At 45.2% G+C, this 11,442-nt stretch overlaps 1 protein-coding gene across 1 annotated transcript in view; it reads left to right on the forward strand.

Annotated features, from left to right (window-relative positions):
- Positions 1-11,176, forward strand: part of LOC140411021 (uncharacterized) — a 399,297-nt gene extending 388,121 nt beyond the window's left edge. The window contains exons 47-48 of the mRNA XM_072499979.1: positions 1,631-1,779; positions 10,890-11,176. Of these exons, the coding sequence (XP_072356080.1) occupies positions 1,631-1,779; positions 10,890-11,003 (263 nt within the window). The 3' untranslated portion in view covers positions 11,004-11,176. The remainder of the gene's footprint in view (positions 1-1,630; positions 1,780-10,889) is intronic.
- Positions 11,177-11,442: the final 266 nt, after the last annotated feature.

Below are 11,442 nucleotides of genomic sequence, written 5' to 3' on the forward strand. Positions count from 1 at the left end.
TTTGAAGTCTAATTATGGATGAAATTACCATGTAGGTGGATAAAAAATAGTTAGAAATAGTAAGCATGGATTTCAAATGGTGAATTGTGCTTGGCAAATCTTTTAAAGTTCTTCAAGGAGCTTACAGGCATGGTAGATCCAAACCCGTGTATGTACCTTGCACGGTGTTTAAGAACTTATTACAGGAGAGATTACTAGACAAAATTAAATCATGAATTTGAAAATTGATTAAAGAGAGAAAACACTAAAAGTTGAGGGTGATGCGTTGGATGTACCCCACAGACTTCAGTTCTTTTATTTTTATAAATTTGGAGTATCTAATTATTTTTTTCCAATTAAGGGCAATTTAATGTGGCCAATCCACCTACACTGCACATCTTTGTGTTGTGGGGGTCAAACCTATGCAGACACGGGTAGAATGTGCAAACTCCAGACAGACAGTGACCGGAGCTGGGATTGAACCCGGGTCCTCAGCGCCGTGAGACAGCAGTGCTAACCACAGGTTTCAGTTCTGAGGCGACTTCTGTTCATTCTCCAACCGTGGTGGGCAACCAGGGGCCACAAGCGGCCCATCTGGGCTCTGAATGCGGCCCATGAGACATTTTATTGACCGTCACCCAGGGTTGCCACATTCCGGTAGTTTTTTTCGGCGTGACTGTAAAGCAAGGGAAAGTGAAGCTCCACTGAGGTGAAGGAGGGCCACTCACGCGGCCCACTCACCATCCTGGGGTGCCCATCACTGTTTTACAACAACGTTTTGGATCCAGGCCCAAAAGGAAATAGCTTATTGTCATAAGTAGGCTTCAATGAAGTTACTGTGAAAAGCGTGCAAATTATACTAAAATAGGTGGCATAGTTACAAAACCAAAGGAAACTGCAAAGAGATATTGATCAGAGAGGGGAATAGGTTAAAAAGTGGCAAATGGAATTCACTTAATTCTGATTAAAAATAAATAGGTGGCTCAGTGCTGGGAACAAATGAACTTGCAGGTTTTTGCTATGTGAAATGTGAATGTGAAAAGGAGAATGTGAAAACTCCACACGGACAGTGACCCGGTGCGGGGATCGAACCCGGGTCCTCGGTGCCATGAGGCAGCAGTGCTAACCACTGTGCCACCTCTGGATTAGATTTTTCAAAATTCTTTCATGTGGGCATCACTGGCAAGGCCAACATTTATAGTTTGTCCCGAATTTGCCTTGAACCTCTGTAGTCCATGTGGCGTAGGTCCACCCACAGTTAGGAAGTGAGTTTCAGGACATTGGTCCAGGCACAGTGGTATAATTCCGAGACAGGATGTTGTGTGGCTTGGGGGGGGAACTTGCAGATGGGTGTGTTCCCATGCATTTGTCCCTCAAGATTGTAGAGGCCACCAGTTTGAAAGATGCTGTCAAAGGAGGCATGGCCTGTTATGCTGCTGTAGGTTTCTTGTATTTTAGTGCCATTTAGGGTTTCTGTATTGGTCTGTTTAATACTGTTTTTGCTTATAAAACGTTTTCACAATGATTTATAATTGATGCTGTATTACAACTGTGGTGGGTGCAGTGGAAACAGTTTAGTAACCTTGGATTCAATTCTGCTTGGTAAATTCTGGATATAATCAGCATGTAAAATACATGTGTACTTACGTAGGCACTGGATCACTGAGTCCCTTTCGAATCCATTCCTCAATGGTGATTTCCAGAGACTATTATCGGCGCTGTTTGACCACTGATTCAAAGACCATTGATTCGAGTGGCACCATTACTGGTGGAGGAAGAAAGGTGCAACGGCCACAAACGGTGAGTAGCAGTTTTGTAACACTTATGTCATGCCCCTCATTCTAGTTGGCAGTATGTTCCTTCTATATTGAGTTATCTGTACAAAGTAAATCTCCAACTGAAAATAATTTGAATTAAGCACTCAATGGAAGTGACACTACAGAATAGAAATTTAATGCTAAAACAAGACTTGACTTAAGCACCATTTAATTAAGACTGAACCTGAAGATGAACTAAATTTAAAATGTTCTATTATTCCACACAAATATTCTGACTTAGCACAGTTGGGCTAAACAGTTGGACTAGCACAGCACAGGGTCTGGTTTAGCACAGTGGGCTAAACAGCTGGCTTGTAATGCAGAACAAGGCAGCAGCGCGGGTTCAACTCCCGTACCGGCCTCCCCGAACAGGTGCCGGAATGTGGCGACTAGGGTCTTTTCACAGTAACTTCATTGAAGCCTACTTGTGACAATAAATGATTATTATTATTACTTGACATTACGATTTATACACACACAACTTTTTCACAAAGGAAGCTGGTTGTGGTGGTTAGAGGTCAAACATCTCAGGACATCACTGCAGGAGTTCCTCAGATCCAACCATCAATGACCTTCCTTTTATCACAAGGTCAGAAGTGGGAGTGTTCACAGAAGACTGTATAATGTTCAGCACCATTCATGCCTCCTGTCACGAACCATGCTGATGATTATCTGCAAGGGTATCCTAACTTGAAACACCAGTTCATGGGGGTGTATAGTTGTATTTGGAATAGTGTGAAGAGTCACGCACAACCCCAGTGAAAAAAACAGCCCAGTCGTCGTGCAATAATTATTAAAGACTATTAACTTAAAAGACAAAAACACACGGACTGGACTGCAATACTCTAAGACAATTAAGTATATGTTTTTGGAGAATGTACCCCTTGTTCCAAAATATATCTACGATCCCTGAACTCTTTAAGACGTCCCCTTCCCCCAAACAACATCCAAATTAAATAAATCTATGCGTCAAATCCAGCTTATAGTTACCACACAATACAGGGCTGATAATCAAGTCTGATAAATAGTCAGTGCCTTTACGAAGGTTTGTGCACAACCTTAGCCCTAAGACTTAGTTGTAATACTGACCTCCAGGCTGTGAATGGTGGACTAACCTCTCAGGCTGCTTCTGCGGGTGCTGGCAATTATACCATTTGCCCCATTGATTCTTCATTCTGTGTATTCGGCTGTCTGGCTCTCTGAAATTAATTGACTCTAGAAATTAGCATGTGTAGACCTTCACTGATCTTTTAAGTCGTCCAGGTAATTTTTTCTACTAATGGGGCAATTTACACCTGGACCGGGATTCTCCCCTACCCGGCGGGGCGGGGGGTCCCAAGGGATGGTGTGGCGGGAACCACTCCGGCGTCAGTCCGCCCTAAAGGTGTGGATTTCTCCACACCTTTAGGGGCCAAGCCCTCACCTTGAGGGGCTAGGCCTACGCCGGAGTGGTTTCCGCTTCTCCGGCCGGCGGAAGTCCGCGCATGCACGGGAGCATCAGCATGGTGAAGGCTATGGCCGAGGCGGAGGGAAGAGTGCCCCCCACGGCACAGGCCCGCCCGCGAATCGGTGGGCCCCGATCGCGGGCCAGGCCACCGTGGGGGCACCCCCCTGGGGCCAGATCGCCCTGCGCCACCCCCAGGACCCCGGAGCCCTCTTGCGCCGCCAGTCCCGCCGGTAAGGTGGGGGGTTTGATTCACGCCGGTGGGACTGACATGGCAGCGGTGGGACTTCGGCCCATTGCGGGCTGGAAAATCGCCAGGGGGGGGCCCGCCGACCGGCGCGGTGCAATTCCCGCTCCCGCCAAATATCCGGTGCCGGAGAATTCAGCGGCTGGCGGGGGCAGGGTTCACACCAGCCCCCGGCGATTCTCCGACCCGGCGGGTGGTTGGAGAATCCCGCCCGTTGTCTCATTTCTAGGAAAGTTGCATCTCATCATGCCTTTTGAATGCTGGCTACTGTATCACCAGGCTGATTTCTAGGGAGTGACAAGATATTGGAGGTGTTAGCAGGCTTAAAAGTGGACAAACCTCCAGGTCCGGATGAATTGTGTCCAAGGATGCAATGGGAGGTGAGGGAAGAGATTGTAGGGGCTCTGACCCAAATGTTTAATTCCTCTCAGGCATCGGAGGTGCTGGAGGACTGGAGAACTAATGTGGTCCCACTATTTAAGAAAGGTTGTATAGATAAGCCAGTGAGCCTCACGTCAGTGGTAGGGAAACTATTGGAGAAAATTCTGAAGGCGGGAAGTCTATCTCCACTTGGAGAGGTAAGATATGATCATAAGACATAGGAGCAGAATTAGGCCACTCGGCCCATTGAGTCTGCTCCGCCATTCAATCATGGCTGATATTTTTCTCATCCCCATTCTCCTACCTTAACCCCTGATCCCCATATTAATCAAGAACCTATCTATCTTTGTCTTAAAGACACTCAGTGATTTGGACACCACAGCCTTCTGTGGCAAAGAGTTTCACAGATTCACCACCCTCTGATCAGGAATAGTCAGCATGGCTTTGTCAGATGGTGGTCATGCCGAACAAATTTGATTGAATTTTTTTAACATGTGACCAGATGTGTAGATGAGGGTAGTGCAGTTGATGTACTTTACACAGATTTCAGCAAAGCTTTTCACATGGGATACTTATACACAAGGCAAATGCACTAGGGATACAGGGTAACTTGATAAGGTGGATTCAAAATTGGCTTAGCTGTAGGAAACAGAGGGTGATGACAGACGGCTGCTTTAGTGACTGGAAGTCAGTGTCCAGTGATGTACCACAGGGATCTGTGCTGGGTCCCTTATTGTTTGTCATTTATATAAACAACATAGATGACTATCTGGGGTTAGGATCAGTAAGTTTGCGGATGACACAAAGTTAGGCCGGGTGATTAACAGTGAGGTTCAGTGTCTTGGGTTACAAGAAGACGTAGACGGGATGGTCAAATGGGCACAAAAGTGGCAGATGGAATTTAACCCTGAAAGGTGAGGTGATACACTTTGGAAGGAGTAATGTGATGAGGAAATATTCAATGAATGGTCTGACACTGGGAAGTTCTGAGGAACAACGGGCTCTTGGATTGTTTGTCCATAGATCTCTGAAGGCACTGGTCTGGTTAATAGGGTAGTGAAAAAGGCAGATGGGGCATTCGCCTTTATCAATCGAGGCATAGATTACAAAGGCAAGGAAGTCATGTTGGAGTTGTATAGAACTTTGGTGAGGCCACAGCTGGAGCACTGTGTGCAATTCTGGTCACCACATTATAGGAAGGATGTGATTGCACTGAAGGGCTGTGATTGACCTGGAGGGGGTGCAGAGATGATTCACCAGCATGTTGCCTGGGATGGAACATTTAAGTTATAAAGAGAGGTTGGATAGGCTTGGGTTGTTTTCACTGGAGCAGAGAAGACTTGAGGGGTCGACCTGATCGGGGTGTACAAAATTATGTACAAAAGTGCTAAGCAATCTCTGGCAAGTGAGAATCTAACCATCGCTCCTTGACATTCAATAGCATTACCTTCGCTGAATCCCCCATTAATAGCCTGAGGGCTACCATTGACCAGAAACTGAATTGGACTAACTATATAAATACTGTGGCTACACGAGTAGGTCCTGTGGTGAGTATCTCACTTCCTGACTCCGCAAAGCCTGTTCACCACCTACAAGGCACGAGTCAGGAGCGTGATGGAATATTCTTTACTTGCCTGGATGAATGCAGCTCCAACAGCACTCAGGAAGCTCAACACCATCCAGGACAAAGCAGCCTGCATGATTGATAACCCTTCCGCATTCACACCCTCCACCACCGATGAACAGTGGCAGCCGTTTGTACCATCTACAAGATGCACTGCAGGAACTCACCAAGGCTTCTAAGGCAGCAGCTTTCAAATCCATGACCACCACCATCTAGAAGGATAAGGGCAGCAGATACCTGGGAACATCACCACCTGGAGGTTCCCCTCCCAAGTTACTCACCATCCTGACTTGGAAATATATATCGCCGTTTCTTCAGTGTCGCTTGGTCAAAATCATGGACCTGCCTAACAGCACTGTGGGTATACCTACACACGGCAGACTGCAGCGGTTCAAGAAGGCAGCTCACCACCCCTTAAGGGCAACTAGGGTTGGGCAATAAATGCTGGCCGAGCTGGCAATGAGTAAATGAAATTGCACATTTAACATGGCAAATCCAAAATGTGCATTTGGGGAAGGGGAGAACCCCATGCATAAATTAAAGACCTATGAGGAGACTAGACAGAAAGAGATCATTTAGAATAAGCCTCATTCCAATGTGACTTGATCCTGTAGCCCTCCAGTTAGTGGATACGGCACTATTTTGCTCAGGGCATCAGAATCAGACTCCAGGTTGCCCTGGTGTCAGTGCTGTGACAGAACAAGAACCAGGCTAAAGCACTTTAAACAAGGAGTGGTCAGAGAAGCAGGTATGGAGATGGATCATGGATACATTCAACCAAGGGCCTTGAGCTCCCCTACCTCTTAAGGTCAAAGAAGGTGATAAATGCAGCAAGGTCCACCTTACCTGAATTTCCTGAAGAGATTATCCAATAATTTGCCAAATCAATGTTGTTTCATACACTAGTGTTTTTACGCAGTGCCTAAATACAGCGCAAGAAAACTATTTAATAGATATTAATATCTGCAGATTCAGGAGTTCTTACTGAATTGAATATTAGTTTAGAATGTAAATACAAGCTGGGATTGATCAAACATGGTGTGAAGTTCAGACCACTTGGAATTTGGTTGCACAAGCTTCAATCATACCCCCTCAACTTCATAGCTGCTGCCTCACCTGCCTGGTTTCACCATAGCAATTCCATTATTTACTGTGGCTGATGTTGTTGAAGTACAAACGGTACATTTATAAAAACACACACACACACACCACTTACCAGTTCTTAAGATCAAAAGTTTTGCATACTTTTTTTTCCATGTAGCTATGTCAAAATATTAAAAAAGTAATGAAACAGAATCTTCTGACCAGAAATAAAAGTGGATGATATGCAGGTTTGAGATTTTGCTGAGATACAGAGCTTTCTGGTGGCGCCGGCCCCCACACTGTTGGAGGAGGTGCCGACGACAGGGGGAGTGGAGAGGGTGGTGGTGCCAGCGATTTATGGGGTGGTTCTAGAAGAGAAGGCACCACTGGAAGGGATTAAGACAATTTGATTTGATTTATTATCACATGTATTAGTATACAGTGAAAAGTATTGTTTCTTGCATGCTGTACAAACAATGCATACCGTACATCGGGAAGGAAGGAGACTGCAGAATATAATGTTACAGTTATAGCAAGGTGTAGAGAAAAGATCAACTTAATACGAGGTAAAAGTTAGAATAACGTTTTAGAAGCATAGAACGAGAGTAAAAGATAGAATTAGAGGGTACGCTGGGCACAGCTTGAAGAAGTCGCCTCGCTCCGGCCATCTGAAGGCATGACAAGATGGGAGGAAGAGTCGGAAGAGCATGGAGGAGGGGTTGGGGTGTGAGGTGCTCCGGAGGGTCAATGCTTCAACTTTGTGTGCGGGGTTGGGGCTGATACAGCTGAAGGTGGTGTTTAAAAGAACAAAGAATATTACAGCACAGGAACAGGCCCTCCCAGCCTGCGCCGATCCAGATCCTTTATCTAAACCGGTCTTCTATTTTCCAAGGATCTACTTCCCTCTGTTCCCCACCCGTTCATATATCTGTCTAGATGCATCTTAAATGATGCTATCGTGCCCGCCTCTACCTCCTTCGCTGCCAAAGCGTTCCAGACACCCACCACCCTCTGCGTAAAAAACGCTCCACGCACATACCCCTTAAACTTTCGGGCCCATCTCACAAAGACGAGGATGAGCCGTCTCTTTGAGGGGGTAGAGGATGTTTGTGAACGGTGTGTGTGTGTGTGGGGGGGGGGGGGGGGGGGGACGCAAATCACGTTCATATGTTTTGGTCCTGGCCAAAGCTGGAGGGTGCGGAGGTAGATGTTTCAGCCTTCACCCCATTGATCGCCCAAAGACGGGTCCTATTGGGGTGGAGGTCAGCTTCTCCACCCTGTGCCCTGGTGTAGCGGGGGGGGATGTCAGAATTTTAGTTGAGGGGAAGGATAGAAGGGTTCTACAATTCATGGGCTTTGTTTATTATGCACGTTCAAGAGTTGGATGATATCGAACATTCGGGGCGGAGCTTGGGACTGTGGTATGCTTTTGGTGACTGTATGGGTGGATGGTGGATTCCTTTTCTTTGATGTTTATATTTAAAATGCTAAGGGTTGTTGGTAGAAGGGATTGTTGACTAGGGGATTGACATTGTATTTGTTATCGATAGTTGGTGGGTGTAAATTTGGATGAAAATGTGAAAAAGGAGAATAATAATATTTTTTAAAAAAGAAACAAAAGTGAATAATGGAATAGTTTCTATCTTTTGACAGATTCAAAAATCAACCCCAAAATTCTTAAAGCGTTCACTGCAACTTGGTGGATTGGATTTGTTTATTGTCACATGTACCGAGGTACAGTGAAAAGTATTTTTCTGCGAGCAGCTCATCAAATCATTAAGTACATGAAAGGAAAATACATAATGAAATGAAAATCGCTTATTGTCACAAGTAGGCTTCAAAAGTAGTTAGTGAAAAGCCCCTGGTCGCCACATTTCGGCGCCTGTTCAGGGAGGCTGGTACGGGAATTGAACGGGTCTTGGTCTGCTTTACAAGCCAGCTATTTAGCCCACTGTGCTAAACTAGCCCCTAGGGCAACACAACATACACAATGTAACTACGTAACACCGGCATCAGGCGAAGCTTACAGGAGTATAGCATTAATCAGGTCAGTCCATAAGAGGGTTATTTAGGAGTCTGGTAAAAGCGGGGAAGCTGTTTTTGAGTCTGTAAGTGCATGTTCTCAGACTTTTGTATCTCCTGCCCGATGGAAGTTGGAAGAGTGAGTAAGCCTATTGGGAGGGGTCTTTGATTATGCTGCCTGCTTTCCCCAGGCAGCAGGTGTAGATGGAGTTAATGGATGGGAGGCAGGTTTGTGTGATGGGACTGGACTATGTTCACAACTCTCTGAAGTTTCTTGTGGTCTTGGGCCGAGCAGTTGCCATACCAGGTTGTGATGCAGCCAGATAACTGTAAAAGTGGGTATGAGTTAATGCGGACATGCCAAATTTCCTGAAGCAGTAGAGGCATGTTGTGCTTGCTTGGTGGTAGCATCGATGTTGATGGACCAGGACAGATTTTTGGAGATGTGTACCCCTAGGAATTCAAAGCTGCTAACCATCTCCATCTCGGCCCCGTTGATGCTGACAGGGGTGGGTGTGTGACTTTGCTTCCTAGTCAATGACCAGCTCTTTTAGTTTTACAGGCATTGAGGGATAGACTGTTGTCATTGCACCACTAGGTTCTCTATCTCTCTCCTGTACTGACTCGTCGTTATTCGAGATCCGGCCCACTATGGTCATATCAGCAAACTTGTAGATGGGAGTTGGAACCAAACTTTGCCACGCAGTCGTGTGTGTACAGGGAGTAGAGTAGGGGGTTAAGTACACAGCCTTGCAGGCTATTGTGAGTAGTCAAAGGTACTGAAGGTGTGATTTACTGCACACTGCAGGCCAACTTTTATCATTGTAACCCAAATAGGACCAATCCATTTATATGATGTAAAATCAAAACATGCAAAAAGCTTTGTTTAGGTTGAAACATATAGCACATGGGTATGTATGCATCATGTTTGATGCAGCTATGACGTTGAGGGGGTATGATTTAAGCTGTTGCAACCAAATTCCAAGTGGTCCGAACTTCACATCAAGTTTGATCAATCCCAGCTTACATTCTAAACAATGCTTAAACATGAAGCTCAATTCAAACTATAAATTTAATATTAGATTCAAAATCAGGTGGACTTACAATTGATCCAACTAGAGTTCTCATTATCCAACCAAGTTATGACCTTTCCTGCAGTAAGTATGCATTACTTACTGAAATGATATACAATGATGTTGCAATTTTGTTAACCTTCATATGGATCAGTAATTGGTTACAATAGCAGATTCACTGCAACCGCATGCAGCATCTGAATACAGGTATCTGCAAAATCCATCCCAGATCTCTAACCAAATTGGTTATCACTATGAACTGGAAGTAACAGGCCTAGATCTTCCACAAATAAGGGCAGCAAAGTGGTTAGCAGTTACCTCACAGCGCCAGGGCCCAGGTTCAATTCCAGCTTTGGGTGACTGTATGGAATTTGCATGTTCTCTCCATGTCTGCATAGGTTTCCTCCGGGTGCTCCAGTTTCCTCCCACAATCCCTAGTGTCCAAAGATTTTTTTTTAGAAATTTAGAGTGCCCAATTCATTTTTTCCAATTAAGGGGCAATTTATTGTGGCCAATCCACCTAACCTGCACATCTTTGGGTTGTGGGGGCAAATCCCACGCAAACACAGGGAGAATGTGCAAACTCTACACGAACAGTGACCCAGAGCCGGGATCAAACCTGGGACCTCAGCGCCATGAGACAGCAAAGCGTGGCGAGCCAGGTAGATCCAGGAAGAGGCCTCTTCCAGCATCTACCAGCCATGCCGCACGCCCATTCAGCTGTATAGGGATGTGACGCGGACAGTAGATCGTGCCCCTAGAATTGGAGTCACTGCACCACCATACTGCCCCTTAGTGTCCAAAGATGTGCAGATATAGTGGGTTGCTCTTTGAGGGTTGGTGCAGACTCGATTGGCTGATTGGCCTCGCTCTGCACTGTAGACATTCTATGATTTTATTATCCATAAAAGAGCAAAGTATAGACTATGCACTCCGAGAAGACCTCAAGCATATTAAGGGAAAGATATGCTTAAATTGTAAGGGAAAGATATGCTTAAATTGTATGATTAATGAGCAGTCAGTCCTACCACACTGCATAGGCCACTTCATGGTCCAGGGCAACAAAAGCCCTTTTGCAACTGTTACCCACATCAAGGGCAAGTAAGTAGATATCACATATTTTGAACATGTCTGCTGGTCTTTGAGAAGGGACTGATCCGTCATGATAAACATTCTACACATGGGCTGACAAACTTATATATATTTTCTTTTTTTAAAGGTTCCATGCAGACTCCGTAACAAGGTGGTGGAAGCACTATTGCCAGAGTTGGAAGAACCAACTCATCACAATCTTCTCAGAGAGCTGCAAGGCTTCAGATTAAATCAGAATTAATTGGGGAGACTTGCTGGGAGGCACATTGCACAGAATGTTTTATTTTTATGTTAAGTTTTCCCAGTCACTAGTTTTACAGTACATTTCTTTTCAATGGAATGCACGAATAAGTCGTTAAACCAACTCCAGACTAAATGCTATTTTATTGCAGTAAACATTCACAATTGATCAAACATTTGTTCTCATTATTTGGAGGAAGATTGTGGGAGCTGTGGCTTCTTCATTTACTTGTCAAGCCAGGCTGGTTTCTCCCCTTCGCTCACAAGAGTCCAGGCTATTCAGCAGGCACCAAGCAGTCACTCTCCAAAATCTGTTTTGGAATTATGGATCCAATAAAAATGTGACGAGCTTGGATAGGGGTGGCAATTGGCACATATAAACCCTTAATATCAGCTGAAATGCTGCTGATTCCCAACAGGAATGGAACTATCTACAAAAG

The sequence above is a fragment of the Scyliorhinus torazame genome, chromosome 4 (genome assembly GCF_047496885.1).
Source record: "Scyliorhinus torazame isolate Kashiwa2021f chromosome 4, sScyTor2.1, whole genome shotgun sequence".
NCBI lineage: Eukaryota > Metazoa > Chordata > Chondrichthyes > Carcharhiniformes > Scyliorhinidae > Scyliorhinus > Scyliorhinus torazame.